Source organism: Spizellomyces punctatus (genome assembly GCF_000182565.1).
Source record: "Spizellomyces punctatus DAOM BR117 chromosome Unknown supercont1.14, whole genome shotgun sequence".
Classification (NCBI taxonomy): Eukaryota; Fungi; Chytridiomycota; class Chytridiomycetes; order Spizellomycetales; family Spizellomycetaceae; genus Spizellomyces; species Spizellomyces punctatus.
Window position 1 is genome coordinate 279,160 of NW_015971550.1, and position 17,731 is coordinate 296,890.

Here is a 17,731-nt window from a genome sequence, read left to right on the forward strand (position 1 = left end):
GGTTTTCTTCCTTTTCTTGTAGACTTGGCATTTTGTTATACATTTTATCATATCGATATGAGATTACGGGATAGGGATCTGGGACATTTCCATGCGGTAAACCTTAAGACGAGAACGGGGCCAGGTGCGGCGGCGGCGGCAGGAATGAAACGCCTCCCCCCACCCTAACTCGTTTCAGGGCCCAAATCTCTCCCTTTTACAGACACTCCATCCATTCGTCGATCGCCCGCGGGCTCCGTCGTGTCATGTGATATCATGTGATATAGGTTGTGTCACATGATACCTCGTGAATGGCTTGTGTTGCTTGTCCGAACTTTACAATCTGTCCGAACTGGTCTGCACTTGCTTTTACTTGTGTGTGTGTGTGTGTGTGTGTGTGCATTGGCATACCAACAGGGCCTCCTTCTTTTTGGCAATGGACGAGACGGAGGGAAAAGCCATCCTGTCCATGGACGCTTTTGAGCACCACAAGGAAAATGTGGTCCCCGTCAAAGCAGGGCGCAGCGCCGCAGTCCTCGCCAACATGCTCAACAAGGGCGACATTGAACACCAGAGAGCCGCCCTCGAAGCAGACCTCCTCGTCGCTTGCACACTCGACCCGCTCGATCCCTACCACCGCTACCTCAAATTCCTAGAACAACATTATCCCAGTGGCCACCCAGACTTTGGCCTCGTCCTCGAAGCAACCGTCAGGAAATTCAAACGCGACGAGCGCTACAAGAACGATCCAAGATACCTATGGATGTGGCTGCGCGTCGCTCGTCAGGCTCAAGACCCCGTTCAAGTCTTCAAGTACCTCAGCGTCAATGAAATTGGTGGAGAACTCGCCGCGTATTACGAAGAATACGCGCAGCTCATGGTCGCCATGAAACGATTTGACGAGGCCGGCGAAATCCTTTTATTGGGCATCCATAGGAGTGCTCGCCCTCTCGAGCGATTAAAGGCCCGTTACGAGGGATTCAAAAACCTACCTCGTCCGATCGTAGAACCAGAACAGGAACCTGTCCCGCCCGTATCTACCTCGACTCGTCCCGTGTTGGCCGCTCGGCGCGGTGGGACGACAGCTCTCTCGGCACCCTCACAAACATCCAAATCCACCACCAGCACGCTTCAGGTATACCGCGATAGTGAAGGTCAACACCAAGCCCTCTCTGAACGCGTCATGCCAACAAGTACCCAAGCGAATCCGTGGCCAGACTACGGAACATCCATGTCACAACGGAAAGAAAACGTTCGAGAACCTACTCGCTGGACAGGTGCCATCTTGCCACAGAAAAAGGCGAGGCAGGTTCCGACCCGAAGTAAGATTGAAGTGTATCAAGATGAGGTAAGAAAGTCGGTTGCGGACTGGCGTGTCGTTGTTAAAGTGTTTCGAGGGGGAGATTTATACTTTTGTCTGTTGACTCGCTCGAGTTTGGACCACCAACCTCTTTTTTGTTTGATTGCTTTGAGTAAAGCTCAATCTCTCCTTTTTTTTAGCCATCGGAATCGGATATCCCACCAGTGGGACCTGTAGAAAGAGTGCTGCGACCCAAAGATGTCAAGGCTTCAGGAGGTTGGTAATCTTTCGCGTTCCCAGCAATGCTTTCTTGTTTATTTGTTTTTAATGAGATCCCATGGCAGAGCCATCAACAGCATCCGTGCTCATGGCAATGGACCGCTCACCGCCGAAAAGAGACACAATATCCGCCAGTGAGCGAGAAAAGACCCACCCTACCGCAAAGGATGCAAATACCACACGCGACATCAAGATTGTTGCCATGGTGGATGAAAAAGACCAGGACGGCTGCCCACTCTCATTTGAAGAGCGTCGAGCACGGAAATACGGCAACTTTTCATCACCACAGCCCACCCGTACACGTGAACCCGAGAACCAGGAGAACGTCCCTCTTGCACCCACACAGCCCTCTACCAAAGTCAAGTCCTGTCCGTCACCCACCATCAACACCAAAGCCGCCCTTGCGGACGTTTTTGAAATGTTTAACAAGCCGCTCCAATCTGAAGCCGTTGCACCCGTTGGGGGGCCGTCAGAAGCAGATTTGTATGTGGAAGATGATGAGACGATCAGTGCTCAAGTGTACAAGAGGACACATGCGTCGATTGGTGTTTTTGTGGACCAAGTGGAGGAGCCGAGGGAAACCTCAACACAGAAACAAGAAGATGACAATCCCTTCTTGGAGGATCGGTCTGGGATGACACGGTCACGCGGGATACGTCCCAAAGGCTCAAATGTTGACGAGGTCAAGCACGGCAGAGACGACAGCCGAACCGGACCCCTCAGCGAGGAGCCTTGTCAATCCATCCTTCCACCTTCAGACTTGCGTGGCTCTCGATTGGGCATGCCCTCGGCGCATTCCACACCCTACCACGGCCGCTACACGGACGAAAACCAACCCACCACTGGAGACACACATGACACTCAACCCACGCACCCAGACCGTCCCTACCGCTTCAGCATGCGCGGCCTCGACCTCATGACACCCATCACAGAAGTGAGTCATGAATGCGACCGCACCCTCCTTAGCACCATTGGACGCACGGGTGACGATGGCCACACGGTCATGACGCTCGCGACTTTTGGCGACCGAACCCTCAGTAGCATCAGTTATGACTCTCAGCATACCGACCACGACGACGTTCCCTCTGATTTCGCAGGACAGCCTATTGTGCTTTCACGACAGGACGTGGGGATCGGACGATCCGTTCCAAAGAACCATGATATCGATACACTTGTGGAAGATCTCAGTGGGGTCCGGATTGCCAGCAGTGACGATGAACACGTCTTGTCGGATACTCTACCATCCGTTACAATCCCCCTCCAGGTACCTAACCCCTGCGACCCTTTTGATCCATCCATTACAGCCCTTATCGCCGCTCACCTCCGAACACAAACCTGGCCTCGTCTCCATATCCACGCGACACCGACACCTCTCGCCCACCTCGAAACGAGTAAAACAGAACCAGACCTTTCAGAAATCGGTCCATACACCCTTGTTTCCAAATTGGGACAAGGCGGTTTTGGCCGAGTGTATTTAATCGAACATGACACGGATCCATTATCTGACCAAGAAGACGATGCGAGACTTTATGCCCTTAAACATCATTTTGTACCTACACCCTGGGAATACCTCTCCCTCCTCACCCTCCACACTCGTATCGACCCCACCCTCCGCTCCTCCATCATCCACCCCCACTCTTGCCACGTATTCCCTAACGCGAGTTTCATGGTCCTTGATTATTTCAATGGGACATTATTGGATGTCGTCAATTGTGCTCCTGTGTATGGGTACGGCACTAAAGGCCTTGACGAGATCCTTGCCGCGTTTTTCGGGGTCCGGGTGTTACGACTTGTACTTGGTATCCATTCCGCAGGCTTTATTCACCGTGATATCAAAATGGACAATTTCCTAGTCCGACTTGATGAGTCTCCCGAATGGGATGCTATTTATGGTGGGCCTGGATGGGACGCCAAGGGCATTGTATTGGTGGATTGGGGAACGAGTGTGGATACCCAATTATTTCAACCGCATCAACGATTTAAATGTGATTTAGATTCTCTTGATCCGAGTTTTGAGGCACCTAGTTTGAATCGGGATTGGAAATTTGATGTGGATTGGTATGGTGTTGCTGGTGTCCTCCATGTACTTTTATTTGGACAGTACATGCAAGTCACCACCACGAGTGATTCCATTCAATTAAGGGAACCCATCAAGAGGTATTGGTGTCCCATTTGGAATCGGTTGTTTCATTCCTTGTTGAATTCGGGAGAGGATTGTGCTGGGGAGGTTCAAGAGTGTTGGGATGCTTTGGAGGCGTATCTGGTCAAGAATTCCAAGAGTAGGAATTTGAGGGGGTTGGTTAAGAGGGTTGGGACCGCTCTTGCGGAACGGAAAATATAATAGATTATGTTTTTTTTTTTAAAAAAATTGTTGGTTGGGTGTTATGATGAATGGTCAGACTCGGTTCCGCCGTACAAGGTCATTAAATCCTCTAATGATCCCTGATCATCATCGTCATCATCATCAAATTCATGCTGTTCTTGTTGGTCTTCGCGATCGTCGTGTTCAATGGCGATCTCATCTTCATAAATTTCAACACTAGGTCGTCGATCGTCCTAACCCAAAAAAAAATCCCCCAACAAAATAAGAAAAAAAAAAATCACGTACGATTTCTTGCATTTCCTTACCTCAACTTTTGGCATACTCGCCCCCCGTTTCGGAGCCAACGGAGCCCCCTCCTCACCCTTTCCAATCTCGCCCTTTCCTACGTCACTCTTCTCACCCACATTCTTCCCAACCTCAACCTTATCATCCCTAACAAACTCCTTCCCAAACTCTGGGTTCATAATATCCGTAACAAAAACCCCATCATCCTTCAACGCCGTCAATTTCGCTCGTAATTGCTCTTGTTTCTGTTGTTGTTGTTGTAATAGTCTTTTTACGACGGGGCTTAGGGCTGTTGGGGGTGTCGTGCTGGATTGGCGGGGTGGTGTCGAGGGGTGTGGTGGTGAAGAGGGTGTTGGTTGAGTAGTTTCCCGTACCGGTTTCTGCATAAACCAAACAATAAAAATAAATATGAATATTGAAATTAATAAAGAAATACGATAGGTGTTCCTTTACCATTTGCGAATCATCCATCGTAACATTCCGAGGCGTCTTGGCATTCGAATCCCGTCTCAAAAACCCTTCAATGGAGGATACCCGCGACCCAATCTCATTCCATTCGACATGCAGTAAATCCACTCCGGGAGGTACTTCCCCTCGATAAAATTCCCCATGAATCCGCTGGTACACCACTTGCACAAACGCATTCAAGTGTCCAATAAACTTTTGTCCTACCTACACCATCTTCATTAAAACAAAACCCATACACCATATGATAAGATAGACATTACCTTATGCCACCCAATCCGTCGTAACAACCTCACACACGCCCTCCGTAACTCCCACCTTGCATGAAATAACCCTACCGCAATGGGGAACACACCCCCCTGACTCTGCGGTAACAAACTCAACAGCTCAATCACCATATCATCATCACCACCCGCTAATGCATCCTGTAATCCAAGAAACGTTCGTATCGCAATGGGTTCCATCATGGTTTGCGGGGATCGGAGGGCAGAAAGGAGGTATCGAACATCAAGAGATTTTATCGCTCGCCGGTGTAAATAGACTTGAAAATCCTATCAAAAACATGCATGAACAAATTGGATATCATTACCATGTAACAAAAACTATTTACAACACACCTGCTGGCAATTTCGATAACTCTTTGATTGCCTCCATCCTTCAATCCGATTCCCCAACATGAACGTCTCCCGCTTTCGAAGTAGCGAGTCATTGAAAAAGGGGCCAAACCCCAATTCAGCATGCTCAACATGGTGTCCCAATACAGCAATACTTGACGTGCCAAATGTGTCAATTTCGTACGCGGCACACACGTCCACCGTCCGTCGGATATAGTCATGAAAACGCTGTCGAACGTGGAGTTCTCCTGTATGTGAAAGAACCGCCAATAACGCCTATCCAACAACAAAAATAAGCAAAAGGTCCAAAACAACCTTTCAAACCCACTACATTACCTCTTGAATAAACTCATTATCCCCTTCCCAAGACCCAGCACGCATCCAATCCCTGTCCTTCTCCCTCTCCTTCCCAGTAGAATCCCGCAACCCATTCGACGCACTACCCGTCAAAAGCGGACTAACAGTAATCTTTCCCGTATTGATATTGCACAACACGTCCCACCACGCTGGCTGCTCTTCAAAAACAGGGTTCGTCACACCAGCAATATATCCAGGCCTAATTTACACAAAAATGGGGTTAAAACAAAAACTCTTCAAAAACGTTACGGAAAAAGATTCAAAACTTACACGGCTAAAAGGTAGTCTAGACCAGCTAGACTCACATACGGAAAACACCGCTCCGCAAACCCCCTCAAAATACTCCCACCCCCACCCGCAAGCGCACACGCCGCAAGCACATAATGAGCCACCTCCCCACTCGGTCGCTTATCCCCCAAAAACAAGACCCGCTTCTCACTCAAGAGTGCGTTCATGAGTACAATGATCGGATGTGTCTGGGGACCGCTGTCGAGATGGGGATGCCAGTGGAATGGAGCGCCGTTTTTCCATTGAAGGGAGGGTGGAGGTGTGTCTTTTGAGGGGCCGGGTGGGGGGTTGATGGCAGATGCTTGCCCAAACGAACTGAGAAACTTTGAGACGCTAAACTGTGGCCCAAAGTTTAGATATAAAACCAAATGCAAAAATCTAGGGGCTTCTTACATCGCCAATTTCTTCTGAATACGCCGTGAGTGGTATTCGTATTGGAACCTATGTTTACGAAAAAAACCCATTTAGAATCGTTTCTAAATATATCATAAACCGTTTTACCATACCTTAATTCCACCATATGCGACTTTGGTCTCAAAGTAATGGCGGTCCTTATTACTCGGTTTTGTCTGTGTCCCAGCTCTAACAAGAACAGGCTGCCCATCCTGCGGTACCGCACTCTCCCTCCCCTGTCGCGCAGACGCAAAACTGGCCGTCGTATCCACACTACCACTTCGAATTAATCTATCCACTCCAGGCGAGTTTGGCATACCATCTACCGCATCCTGAAACTTTTCCTCAAATAAACTTCGGTCCTCTGAAGCACGTAGAATCTTTTTTTCAAGAGTCGATAATCGGGGCATGAGTGACACGTCCATTGCGTTTATCGATTTGTACAGTTCGGTCACGACGTCGATAGAGGGAGTTGTGAAATATTTGTCCAATGCTAAAAGTAGTAGTGGCTATCGTCCCCAGAGGTATTTGCATTTCAATATTCAAAAAGTATCACCACGAAACATGACCGTATTACACACCTTGAACGCATGCACCGACTAACACAAGACATGAGACAAAAGACATGAGAGTTTGACTATCGGCTGAAAATGCGCAACTCTTAAAGGAGGAAACATACATTGTGTCGTGACGCAATCGCCATGGCTTTGACTCTCGCACCACGTCTCACACCACTGATATGCTTGGTCCGCACTAAATTAAGGACATATAATAGAGGTTTCCGGTTTTGTTCCTGTGGAGGCGGCGGAGGGAGCTCTACCACACACGGTATGAGCCATGATATATAAACAAAAATATTTAAACACATGTCTCACATACCTGTCGTGTTTTCTACCGCACCATCCAACACCCGATCAATGGCATCGAGAAAATAAATCTCATCATCTTCCGAACAAAACCGTATAGCTAAATTTTGACCATTATGAGTCTCAGATGATCATATAAGGTTCTGAATAGCGACATGTGTGCACAAAAACACATACCCCACGTTTGACCCCGCACAAACAAATATGAGCACAACGGTCCATTTCGACGATACTCCACTTCTGAAAGGTTACTATTCTCAAATGAATTTCGGTACAGAGATCCAATCAGCATTTTTCGCTCAACTGTCATACTCGCATAGCGCTACTCGCAATAGAGCGTACGCGCACCTCAATAAGAAACGTACAATTCTGTTACGACTTGCGTGCATCGGTCATCCCAAATCGTACATTTTTCAGCTAGTTGTAGTTGGATGGTAGGTTCCGGCCCTATTGTGCTCCATCCTAACAACAACATGATAAGACTCGGGACATTGCGAGCATCGTACTTGGGAGATCATACCGCGATTTGCATCGTATTGGTACGCAGAAGCAGGTAAAAGGGAATGCCGTCTTGAGAAATGTCCAAAAAAAATGACATATCAGTTCCCAACATACGGATGCTTCAAAACTCTATAACCTCTTTTGCATACATGTGATCTGGTATGTTAGACGTCAACGTCTCTGACCCGCTCTCCTGTATACCCACACATGATTAATACATTCATATTCCGCATATTGTGTCCTCACATATATCCCCACCTGACCCATAATAGGTTGATTCAAGAAGAACATTGTCCAGTCCTCTTCCCGGAGGTGCGCCCCATCCGGCAGCATAAGGTCTGCCAACATGCTACAAATTAATGAATATTACGACTTGCCCTTATAGTTCTGTTCAGGGTGTACAGCTTACTGAACATCTGTCCCCGTTTCCAGAGGATATTGGTAGGACAGCGACGACCCCTTGTCGATATCAAACTCGGCAACGAGGACGTGATCAACATGTGCAAAGAGGGATGAAACGTCCATTGTTGTCCGTGAAGTGTCTCAATGGCTATTTTACAGACTTTTGGAAACGAACGGGATGGTAGAGGATATCAGACACGGTATAAATGGCCCTTGAAATACAAGAATCTCTGCCATTTGTTTTGGAACACTAAAGCGACCGCCCAGCTGAGTGTTGGGTATCGCGCATGTTGGGTCATCAAATCATGGGCTGTTACTAGGATCGGTCGCTAAGAGCATCTTTCATAAATATAACTTCGGCTCGACGATACACAACGGTTTTATCTGATTTGCAAGCACAAGAATGGGCGTATTTGGCAAGTGACATTTCATACCATGTGAAATCATTGCAATGGAAAACACTTTCAGCACCCCGCAAAAAATATAATTTCTGTTCGGTGGGGTGAGCGCAAACGGGGTCGTCATTAAAAACCAGCCCCCCCTTCGTAGAAGCCTCGCTCTACGTCTTATGAACTGGTTCCTATAAGCCTTGCTATACGTGTTATGAACTGGCGGGGAAATTGGACATTTGTTACCCGACTCAATATTGTGTCTTGCGACTTCATTTCCAATATTTCTTGCCAGCGGTCCTCCATTACTATGAAAGTTAACATTTTCAAGCGTCGCAAATCGCAAAACACCGCTCCGCAAATTCCCTCAGAATACTCCCATCCTGCTCCGCCTCCAGTTCCTCCTCCGTCGCCCCCACTTCCTCCCATGAATGCCAACAATAGCACCATTATTGATTGTTTACAAGCACCGACGTGGTCCACGCCGGCAGCAACCAAGGCTTTGCAGCGCGAGGTTTGTTATTTCATGCTTTCATGACGTTCACTGACAAAAGAGGATCCGTACGCACTTAACCATCTTTTCTTTGAAGCTACGTCGCATTCACAAAACTCAATGTGAGACACCTGAAGCCGAGCGTGGCTGGAGTGTTGACATGGACGCACTGACGAACCTTTACCAGTAAAGTATATGAGGACTAGGCCTGAAACCCCAAAGCCCGTTGCAAAACTCACATTCTGAGATCCCATTTTTTACAAAAGATGGAAGGCACTATTATTCCATTTTGATGAGAGTTTGCCTCTCCAGCAGGACTTGAAGGTTAGTGATCCAAACCAATTTCCGCACCATCAGAAATAATCACAGAACGAATTTTCCTTTGAATATACAAAGGCAAAGAAAGTTACGGAAGGAATTGTTTTGGATGTCAGGTTTGGCCCTGATTATCCTCAGTCGCCGTAAGTTTTCAGCTACCTTAACCAGTAACATTCCCCGATGAGTTACTAAAAGCTCTTATAGACCTTACATTAGAGTCGTAAAACCGAGGTTGTTACAGGTAGGGTTGCGCAAACAAGAATGCAAATTCCTTTCTCACCAGACCTGAGATTCATGTATTCTAGTTTGCGAATGGAGGCGGAGGCCATGTTACCGGTATCATACTAAAAAGTTTTTCCTCGCATGTCATTTTCATTCCTAATTCCTTTAGCCGGAGGTTCCATCTGCATGGAACTCCTAACAACCACAGGCTGGAACCCCAAAATGACAATGGAGAGTGTGCTTTTGTCAGTCAAACTGGCCATCTCCTCTGTGGATCCACAACCAGCGCGATTGGATTCTGGAACACGGTGGAAGAAAGGATATTCAGCAGGAGAGGCCATGCAATCCTACGTCCGCGTAGCAAATCAACATGGTTGGGGAGTCCCCGGGACGTGGTATGGGTTGTTCAACAGTTGAAAAAATGATGGGTCGAATTTGGGATCTTGCGTATTGCCAACAAAGGCATTAATAGCAAAACATCAACTGGAATAAGAATATCTTGCAGGTCATTTGAATAGCAGTACGTCCTAGAACTGGGGCCATTTTTCGAGGTCTTTGAGGTTTACTTAGTCACCAAATGGTTGATCAGCATTAGTTATGTCAGGGGCACCTGCAATGCGATTCTCCGCAAGGTGCAAGAGGAGCAAGGGCGTGTAACCTTTGCTGACCATTTTATTCAGGTTGCGAATGCGCGGAATCTCTAAACAGTCAATGGTGGGGCAATTCATAAATCACAAGTTTAGGAAGAGTCACAACGGGAAACGGGATTGTGAGTCCATACCATTCCCAGATATTATATCTAAGCAGTAGTCGCAATCACGGATTGTAAAGATTTATTTGTATTGTAGAAATTTGAGTTGTTTTCATCATAATTAGACCTGTTCTTTGTGGTAAAAGTAGTCTCCACGTATTGAACACACATGGGTGTTTGGTAGAGGAAAAGGGGGCAGACTAATACCAGCCAAATTCAATCATATCGCCATTTGTGCGATCCAAAAGGAACATGACCCAAAAAACACTGTAGATTTTATGACTAGTGTGGCATTTGCGGTCCGGGGTTCTTTGTAGAGAAATAGAGGCTTTATTTCACTCACCCGCCAGGTTTGATAGGCAAAACGGGGCACCTCAAGCATGGCTTCTTGTTTGCAGGGTGTGCAGTCTCTCAATACTGTCACTGTTTCGGATAGCCACAATGCTAGATGAAATTCCTACAGCAACTCCAAAATCAGTTAGTAAATCTTCAAGATTGTTTGTTCCTGGGGCGCTACTTTGAACGATAGGCGTGGAAGAACCTTCCGCTACTTGTTTGCGGCGTTGCTGAGTGTAAAAGACGCGTTGGAATTACGAACATTGAACAGCCAAATAGTTAGAAGCAAGCGCTTTATTATGATGTGCGTGCCACCTCTCTATTACGCTCGGAAATGGCACCCGTAGGACTTGTGTGCAGTATAAAACATGGACAGGTTGTCCACCCCCCCTCCTGAAATACCCACCTCAAGATTATCTTTGAACTCGCCAAAATGGTCCGAATTGCTAACAACGTCGTCGCTACCCAGCTTCGCGGCCAGGCTCAGGATGCTGCAGCTAACAACGGCGTCAAGAATGCACATGTACAGAAGCAGAATTTGCCCCAGTTGCCCAATGAACATGCGAGGCAACAGAACCAGCAACCTCGTCCACAGGTAAAATCAAAGTCATCCTGAACTGGATAATGTAATTAACTGTAGTGGTGTATGCAGAGTGCTGGCCAAAGGAATAATGCGCCGAGGCCCAACTCCCAATCGCATGTGACAGGAAACAACAATGCTCAAGTCATTACCACCGCCCAGAAAGAGCGGGTTGAAAACCAGCGCCAACAGCGTGTCCGCCGTCCCGTGAGCGCGGGAGCCAATGCCCAGCACACTCAGCGCAAACGCCCACGATCTTCTTCATTCGACGTTAACCGAGACGAAGTCCGTAACGACGACCAGGAGGTCCATGGCAAGGACTTTGATCTCCACGCAGAGCGCATCAGTAGCGCGAACCAAAAGCGTCAGGACAGAAAGCAGCAGCGTCGTGATAGACAGCAAATAAAGCAAGCCGGAGATGTCAAAGATCATAGGCGTGAGGTGAAGGGAACTAGAGGAGGCCTTCGCGGACGCTAAGGAATATTGCGACTACCATAAAAAGGCCGTACTCGACACCGCCGATAAACAACACCAAAAATTAGGAGACCATGAGATGGAAATACGTCCTAGTGGACACCAACGAGTATTGCCTCTACCCATATAAAAAAACGCTATAGAGATGATATCATTGCTAAATATCTACCAGTAAAAATGCTTGTTTAATACCAATAAAGTGTCCTATCCCGTATGGATTTTTTGTGGTTCCATTTCGTCGGACTTGATTATGGCATCATACATTGCCATAATCACATGACCTGTTGAAAGGGGACATCCCTGGCAGTTCTTTTGACAAGCGCCAGCAACTGTAGTTTCCATTCTTTTCCAGAATCACTCCAAGATCGCGGTCGGTCACTATCTGTCATCCTCAAGAACGTCTAGCAAGAGCACAACAAGGGCCGTTGAACCGCAATGCCGAACGCAATCTGCCAAGCAAGGCTGGCGGAGGAACGCAAACAATGGAGAAAAGATCACCGTGAGTGTCACATTTATGCTCGGACGATATATTCTACCTCTTTGCAGGACGCACCGTCCATCGATCAACTCTAAATATGTCATTCCTTTCTTTAGCGTTTGGATTTTGGGCGCGCCCTGAAAAGAATGCCGATAATACGTTGAATTTGAACAAGTGGTCCGTGGGAATTCCAGGTAAGGTCTAGTGACAATAAGCAGGTTCTGGCTGGAAGGGTGCTAGGCGAGCTACATGGAGAGGGATTCCCTGATATCTGTATATCTGCAGTTCTTAAATCTGATACCGTATCTTGTTGCAGGGAAACCTGAGACACCATGGGCTGGAGGGACGTACCCACTCACAATGACATTCCCCGATGATTACCCCCAGAAACCCCCCAAGCTTCAGTTTCCTCCAAAGTTTTTCCATCCCAACATTTACCCTTCTGGCACAGTATGTCTTTCGATTTTGGATGAAGAAAAGGACTGGAAGCCTTCGATTACAATAAAACAAATCTTGCTTGGCGTGCAAGACTTGCTTGATGATCCAAACCTGGAGAGCCCAGCCCAACAGGACGCATATGTGATGTTGAAAAGGGACAAATCTGCGTATGTCAAGAGGGTTAGGGCGCAGGCGCGGGAGTACGCTTCTAGGGAGTAACTTGGCAGGTTAGGTTAGGGTTAGGCACACTTTAAAGGCGGAGCTATCAGCTACAACGTTGAGAGTAGAGCGGAGGCAAAAATGCAAACGATAATGTAAATATGTTTAGTGCAGTGCGCTGGATTGACAATGAGAAACCCCCACTATCGTATCAATCCCGCTTCTGATTTTCGAAGCAAACTAGGGAATGTACTCTATTGTTATTGAATAACAGGGGGTTTTTTATAAGTATCCTTTGAGAATCGCTCCATGTATCACCACTTCCATTTTTACACATATCCAAGACAGTGTGAGAAAAAGAACGGTAAATCAGCGCACAACAATAGACGGCAAAAGAGCGAACTTCCAACGAACGAACTGAACCACATTGGTAATATCAAAGTTATAAGTGAAGTAGTTGATGCTGGCGGCCTACGATGATGCAGGCACGGATTCAACACTTATTTCTGGGTACCACTTCTTGCCAACCGTGGGGCGCGATCTACACAACCAGCATAAGCAAAAAACCATACAGGGAAGAGTTCAACAAATACTCACTTGATGCGACGATACAAATCTGCATCTCCTACAGTTTCTAACTTTGATGCTTCCTTCGACGTAGATTCAGTTGCTATATTCCAAATAGTAAGATCAGGATGAACAATATGCCCGAAACATACCGACTCACCTTTGCCGGTTCCTTTGAAAGCCCTAATGCCCGCCACGACCTTTCTAACGGCTTCAAATCCGCGCTTCCTCCTTTCTCTTCTCTGATCACGAACCCGTTTTGCTTCCTCGTTCATGTTCTCGGCCCCTTCAATACCCTTCAAAATATCGTCATACGGCAAGTTTGGTCGAAGCTGCATCGCGTATCGGATTGTCAACGCGTCGGGGGCGTCGGGTGGAGGCTGTAGTACCCGATGAGGTAAAGAAAGGACCGCATGATGGGTCGCAAAGGATAGAGCCGTGCCGGTTTGGACAAGAAGGGTGGACGGAAGCGGGGGAAGAGTCAGGGTTTGGCGTTTTTCCGAGAGCATCTGATACATGTCATGAGATCATCTCGCATTCTACGGGAATTACTTGACGGTTGGTATACTCAGCGTACCTCGACACCTGGCACATCATTTGCAAACATAAGGAACGAGAGCCACGCATCGCGGTATGGGGCTTCACCGTATTGCTTCGGATCTTCACCGCGGAAGTACCTGGAAAACTTTGTTTCAGAAGGTTAATCAACACGTTCTGCAAGTCACTCTCAATTTCATCCTGAGCTTCAACAATACCTTAATCCTTCCACCCAGCTTCGCTTCCTCATCAAAGTACCCATCAAAAGCTCCGGTTGGCACTCCAAGGGCTTCAAGAATCAATTCGTTGTACATAAATGCCAAGTCTGTCAAAAACTTGTTATATCCTTTGAGCATTCCCTTGAAGTTTGGAAGAGCGGCCTCCGAAGGATACTGATTGGGCGCGTAGCGAAGACGAGCATATAAGGGCGCGTTTGACGAAGCCTGTTTACCTAGACAGGAGGAGTCAGCATCATCAGATACCAAAGAGTCCACCAAGCTAACACACCATCCAAGTCAGGCCCAAACTCCCATGTCTCTCTACACTCTCCGTCAACGATCCCGCACCAACCAAGGAAGCCAGAACTATGATTTACGGAACATTTTCCTTTTTCGTCATCACCGATGTTAAAAAGTTCCTCTGCGGACTTGGCCATCTGGTCCGTGAGCTCTTCCGGGATGCCTGTATTCGTAAGGTAAAAGCTACCGTGATAGAGAATGGCCATTCGCAGCCAATACAGGAACTCGGGCTTCGTTGCGGGAGAGAGTGACTTTGAGTGATCCAGGAGCAGAAGGGGAATAGGAGGAAGCGACGAATTGGGCTCCTCCGGGGGCGGGACTGAAGGAGGGGGTATCGTGTAGGGACTAGGCACATCAGTAGGGGAAATAGACGCCGACATTTTTAGTTTGATGAGCTTTGCTTGAGCGTGTACAAAACTGTTGCGTGGATAGGAGCGCCGACCAAACCGCACGTCGACGCACGCGACCACGTAATACAATACACATGCATGAGAGCCAAAAACTTATTGTATACCATCGTGATGCCTCCTCCGAGATTCGAACACGGGACCTTCTGCTTACTAGGCAGACGCTCTAACCAACTGAGCCAAGGAGGCCATACTTCCCTCAACAGAACTATACAATAAGTGGATAAGATAGATGGAATCCGGCTGCAGTTGTCGGCTGGAATGGAAGGAACCAAACGGATGAGAACGAGTCTGCTTTCGATATTCTCCTCCAGCGAAAGTCTGAAGCTCATCTCGACGTCTTAGGTTTGTAAGATGAGGATAGCTGTGGAAGGCTGCTGCCATGGGGAACTTGATCGTATATATGCATCGATCAAGCATTTACAGCGGGTGGAGAACATAACCGTCGACCTCTTGTTGATCTGTGGTGACTTCCAGGTGCGTAGGACCTCCCACCTGTTGCGGGTTGGGCAGCATTTGGGAGACTTTTAGACGGCTGAAGGCCTGCCTTTGTGGCAACTTTCGTTGCTATTACCATAGTCAATTCGAAATTCCGCCGATCTTGGTGTGCTGGCTTGTCCTGACAAATATCGGGCGGTGGGAACATTCTATCAATATTATACTGGTGAAAAGAAAGCGCCTGTTCCCACCATTTTCATTGGAGGCAACCATGAAGCCTCAAGTTATTTATGGGAGCTGTAAGTGAGCGTGCAGCGTCATGTATCCATCCTGGTTACGGTTCTGGGCAGCATCGTTAACTCGGAGGAGGAGGGCTTTGGTACTCCTGCCACTCCTGATACTGACATGCTTTCCTGTTGGTACAGGTTCCATGGCGGATGGGTGGCTCCAAACATTTACTTTCTTGGCTTTGCCGGGGTGATCAACTTTGGCGGACTTCGCATATCAGGATTGTCTGGAATCTATAAAAAACATGATTACGATGCTGGTTAGATATCGAGTCTGCATGACTGACATGCGCCCATGATTCTTGACTGACGTCGTTCAATGTATTAGGATACTATGAAACCCAACCTTTTAATGACGCACATTCACGGAGCGTCTATCATGTTCGCAAGTTCAATGTATATCGCCTAGCTCAGGTATTTGGGATACTAGCCTGATTATGAAGAGTCTCGGGCCATTAATACCCTTTTTCTAGATATCAAAGCCAATTGATATAATGCTTTCACATGACTGGCCGCGAGGAATTGCGTTTCACGGAAACACAAGGGCTCTTCTTCAAATGAAGCCATTTCTCGGTGGCGAGGTAAATATACCTTTCACATTATGCTTGAGTACGGGAATGTGAATGGCCAATGTATGTTGCAGATAAATACAAATACCCTCGGAAGCTATCCCAACGAGTTCCTGTTGAAGAGGTTGCGCCCTTCGTACTGGTTTGCCGCGCATCTTCATGTCAAGTTTGCTGCCATATATCGACATGATGGTGGAGACGCTCCTCAAGCGCCAAGACCTGAGGAGTCATTGACAACGACTGCCATGGAAGATGTGGAAAATCCCGACGAGATCGACATTGCTAGCGATGTTGAAGATGACCCTCAAATGGCGGATGTGAAGGCGGCAGCAGAAGAACCAGCACCACTTGACGAGGCCAACGAAACCGAGAAAATTATTGAACCCCCGACGAATTTGGCTCATAATGAAGCAACAATACCCGACGTGGTCCCTTCAAATATCGTGGATTCGCCCACCCGGGAGACCGAGCCAGCTCAAAATCATTCCGACCCATCACATGCCCCCAGCGTCCCTGAGGACCCGTCCGGCTTTTATCCTCAAGAAAAGCCATCAACGGATATTAAGCAGCATGCAAGTTATACCAAGTTTCTGGCACTGGATAAATGCTTGCCTGGCCACGATTTTCTTCAGGTTGGTGGATGCACTTGCAAGGAGGGCTGGACTACATATACTCATATCTACTAGGTTGTCGACATCCCAGAAGCTAATGGGCCGATGGAGTTCACTTACGATGAAGAGTGGCTCGCAATCGTCCGTGCGACTCACGATCTGTTTAGTTTGTCGTCTGAACAAAAGAAAGTACCTGAGGATACCGAGATTGCCCGGTACGTGACAATATGAAAAGCGAGGTCGAAGGTAGTTCGGAGGCTTTTCTGACACATTTATGATCATACACAGGCGAATAGCGGAAGAGTTGGAGTGGGTGCACGAACACGTTACCGGAAAGGATGATGGTTTGCGGATCCCACAAAACTTTACCATGACCGCACCAGCGTATATTCCCAGTCAGCAAAGTTCTCGGAAAAAGACCAAGCCAGGTTTGATGGCTGTTTTGTTTAAACCTCTGATTGCGTTCGGGCGACTCACATTCCTTCTCTATTAGCACCCCCTTACCTCAACCCTCAAACAGTCCGCTTCTGCGAACTATTGAACCTGCCGAATATGATTAACGCCGATGGTCTTCCACCCGGGGCCTCACAGGCCAGTGGCCCTACTGGAGACGAGGTCGCTGAGGTCTTGGAAGCTACAGGGGATTCATCGTTGACGCATGACTCGCTTGATGACGACGTAAGCCAGCAGCCAGAGTCGCTCCCCCATTTAGAAGAGCATGAAGACCGGGATGTGGACGGGGACGAAGAGGAAAATGATGACACTGAGATAGGTGCCGATTACATTTCACTTGAAGCAACCAACGGCATGACTGGTGTGGATTCACCTAAGACATATGAGGATGATGAACTGACCACTGAGACTTCAGCCGAACACCAGACTGTAGTGTCGATTATACGTGAGGAGCTGGATACCATCTCTATAGAACGCATTAATGAGGAATCTTAAGCTTGCAGTCTTAGCTCTCCCGTTTCAATATAGTAATTGCGTTAAAGAAAATACATCTGTAGTGTAAGGCCTGGCCTGCCCACGGTTAGCAGCAGTTGGCCCATCAGGGGCCTCATGTGGGGATATCAGGCAATTAAAACTCGTAAAGCCTGCTTTAAT

The 17,731-nt window shown here is 47.7% G+C and overlaps 7 protein-coding genes and 1 non-coding gene across 8 annotated transcripts; 5 read left to right on the forward strand and 3 right to left on the reverse strand.

The window, feature by feature from the left end:
• The first annotated feature begins 361 nt into the window (after positions 1-361).
• On the forward strand, positions 362-3,947 carry SPPG_07068 (BUB protein kinase). The gene is made up of 3 exons (XM_016755248.1): positions 362-1,327; positions 1,480-1,555; positions 1,624-3,947. The coding sequence occupies exons 1-3, from the start codon at positions 416-418 to the stop codon at positions 3,897-3,899; spliced, it is 3,264 nt and encodes a 1,087-aa protein (XP_016605639.1). The 5' UTR covers positions 362-415; the 3' UTR covers positions 3,900-3,947.
• SPPG_07069 (uncharacterized protein) lies at positions 3,865-8,307 on the reverse strand. Its single transcript, XM_016755249.1, has 17 exons — positions 8,060-8,307; positions 7,909-7,999; positions 7,800-7,843; positions 7,670-7,719; positions 7,515-7,611; positions 7,327-7,400; positions 7,163-7,249; positions 6,963-7,099; positions 6,865-6,882; positions 6,397-6,792; positions 6,284-6,331; positions 5,873-6,228; positions 5,582-5,801; positions 5,249-5,521; positions 4,895-5,182; positions 4,620-4,838; positions 3,865-4,546 (listed from the first exon to the last, which is right to left on the reverse strand). Exons 1-17 carry the CDS (start codon positions 8,173-8,175, stop codon positions 4,115-4,117), a joined length of 2,946 nt encoding a protein of 981 aa, XP_016605640.1. The 5' UTR covers positions 8,176-8,307; the 3' UTR covers positions 3,865-4,114.
• A 444-nt stretch (positions 8,308-8,751) lies between these two features.
• On the forward strand, positions 8,752-9,891 carry SPPG_07070 (uncharacterized protein; the record flags this gene model as incomplete). The annotated part of the gene is made up of 7 exons (XM_016755250.1): positions 8,752-8,955; positions 9,032-9,120; positions 9,201-9,258; positions 9,331-9,395; positions 9,457-9,493; positions 9,558-9,588; positions 9,644-9,891. The coding sequence occupies 7 exons, from the start codon at positions 8,752-8,754 to the stop codon at positions 9,889-9,891; spliced, it is 732 nt and encodes a 243-aa protein (XP_016605641.1).
• A 943-nt stretch (positions 9,892-10,834) lies between these two features.
• Positions 10,835-11,833, forward strand: SPPG_07071 (uncharacterized protein). The gene is made up of 2 exons (XM_016755251.1): positions 10,835-11,156; positions 11,214-11,833. Exons 1-2 carry the CDS (start codon positions 10,995-10,997, stop codon positions 11,616-11,618), a joined length of 567 nt encoding a protein of 188 aa, XP_016605642.1. The 5' UTR covers positions 10,835-10,994; the 3' UTR covers positions 11,619-11,833.
• A 98-nt stretch (positions 11,834-11,931) lies between these two features.
• SPPG_07072 (E2 SUMO-conjugating protein UBC9) lies at positions 11,932-12,930 on the forward strand. The gene is made up of 3 exons (XM_016755252.1): positions 11,932-12,114; positions 12,210-12,287; positions 12,410-12,930. Exons 1-3 carry the CDS (start codon positions 12,051-12,053, stop codon positions 12,748-12,750), a joined length of 483 nt encoding a protein of 160 aa, XP_016605643.1. The 5' UTR covers positions 11,932-12,050; the 3' UTR covers positions 12,751-12,930.
• SPPG_07073 (uncharacterized protein) lies at positions 12,833-14,794 on the reverse strand. Its single transcript, XM_016755253.1, has 6 exons — positions 14,302-14,794; positions 14,013-14,245; positions 13,835-13,942; positions 13,418-13,766; positions 13,288-13,360; positions 12,833-13,231 (listed from the first exon to the last, which is right to left on the reverse strand). The coding sequence occupies exons 1-6, from the start codon at positions 14,690-14,692 to the stop codon at positions 13,162-13,164; spliced, it is 1,224 nt and encodes a 407-aa protein (XP_016605644.1). The 5' UTR covers positions 14,693-14,794; the 3' UTR covers positions 12,833-13,161.
• A 40-nt stretch (positions 14,795-14,834) lies between these two features.
• On the reverse strand, positions 14,835-14,908 carry SPPG_10173. Its single transcript has one exon. It is a non-coding gene; the product is annotated as a tRNA-Thr (tRNA).
• Positions 14,909-15,015: 107 nt separating this feature from the next.
• Positions 15,016-17,663, forward strand: SPPG_07074 (RNA lariat debranching enzyme). Its single transcript, XM_016755254.1, has 9 exons — positions 15,016-15,196; positions 15,299-15,456; positions 15,583-15,704; positions 15,773-15,858; positions 15,918-16,025; positions 16,088-16,645; positions 16,700-16,839; positions 16,913-17,052; positions 17,118-17,663. The coding sequence occupies exons 1-9, from the start codon at positions 15,074-15,076 to the stop codon at positions 17,570-17,572; spliced, it is 1,890 nt and encodes a 629-aa protein (XP_016605645.1). The 5' UTR covers positions 15,016-15,073; the 3' UTR covers positions 17,573-17,663.
• The last annotated feature ends 68 nt before the right edge of the window (positions 17,664-17,731 follow it).

What these genes read in the sequence shown, in the direction of transcription:
- SPPG_07068 (XM_016755248.1), top strand. Translation starts at nt 416, where the DNA reads ATGGACGAGACGGAGGGAAAAGCCATCCTGTCCATGGACGCTTTTGAG. An exon ending in TTGAAGTGTATCAAGATGAG is followed by an intron (nt 1,328 to 1,479) that starts GTAAGAAAGTCG and finishes CCTTTTTTTTAG; the next exon opens with CCATCGGAATCGGATATCCC. An exon ending in AGATGTCAAGGCTTCAGGAG is followed by an intron (nt 1,556 to 1,623) that starts GTTGGTAATCTT and finishes ATCCCATGGCAG; the next exon opens with AGCCATCAACAGCATCCGTG.
- SPPG_07074 (XM_016755254.1), top strand. Translation starts at nt 15,074, where the DNA reads ATGAGGATAGCTGTGGAAGGCTGCTGCCATGGGGAACTTGATCGTATA. An exon ending in ATGTATATCGCCTAGCTCAG is followed by an intron (nt 15,859 to 15,917) that starts GTATTTGGGATA and finishes CCCTTTTTCTAG; the next exon opens with ATATCAAAGCCAATTGATAT. An exon ending in TCGGAAAAAGACCAAGCCAG is followed by an intron (nt 17,053 to 17,117) that starts GTTTGATGGCTG and finishes CTTCTCTATTAG; the next exon opens with CACCCCCTTACCTCAACCCT.
- SPPG_07073 (XM_016755253.1), bottom strand. Translation starts at nt 14,692, where the DNA reads ATGTCGGCGTCTATTTCCCCTACTGATGTGCCTAGTCCCTACACGATA. An exon ending in ATGATGTGCCAGGTGTCGAG is followed by an intron (nt 13,767 to 13,834) that starts GTACGCTGAGTA and finishes GACATGTATCAG; the next exon opens with ATGCTCTCGGAAAAACGCCA. An exon ending in TTTCAAAGGAACCGGCAAAG is followed by an intron (nt 13,361 to 13,417) that starts GTGAGTCGGTAT and finishes TTTGGAATATAG; the next exon opens with CAACTGAATCTACGTCGAAG.
- SPPG_07072 (XM_016755252.1), top strand. Translation starts at nt 12,051, where the DNA reads ATGCCGAACGCAATCTGCCAAGCAAGGCTGGCGGAGGAACGCAAACAA. An exon ending in ACAATGGAGAAAAGATCACC is followed by an intron (nt 12,115 to 12,209) that starts GTGAGTGTCACA and finishes TCCTTTCTTTAG; the next exon opens with CGTTTGGATTTTGGGCGCGC. An exon ending in GTGGTCCGTGGGAATTCCAG is followed by an intron (nt 12,288 to 12,409) that starts GTAAGGTCTAGT and finishes ATCTTGTTGCAG; the next exon opens with GGAAACCTGAGACACCATGG.
- SPPG_07071 (XM_016755251.1), top strand. Translation starts at nt 10,995, where the DNA reads ATGGTCCGAATTGCTAACAACGTCGTCGCTACCCAGCTTCGCGGCCAG. An exon ending in ACCAGCAACCTCGTCCACAG is followed by an intron (nt 11,157 to 11,213) that starts GTAAAATCAAAG and finishes TGGTGTATGCAG; the next exon opens with AGTGCTGGCCAAAGGAATAA.
- SPPG_07069 (XM_016755249.1), bottom strand. Translation starts at nt 8,175, where the DNA reads ATGGACGTTTCATCCCTCTTTGCACATGTTGATCACGTCCTCGTTGCC. An exon ending in TCTAACATACCAGATCACAT is followed by an intron (nt 7,720 to 7,799) that starts GTATGCAAAAGA and finishes ACATTTCTCAAG; the next exon opens with ACGGCATTCCCTTTTACCTG. An exon ending in ACGCAAGTCGTAACAGAATT is followed by an intron (nt 7,401 to 7,514) that starts GTACGTTTCTTA and finishes ATTTGAGAATAG; the next exon opens with TAACCTTTCAGAAGTGGAGT.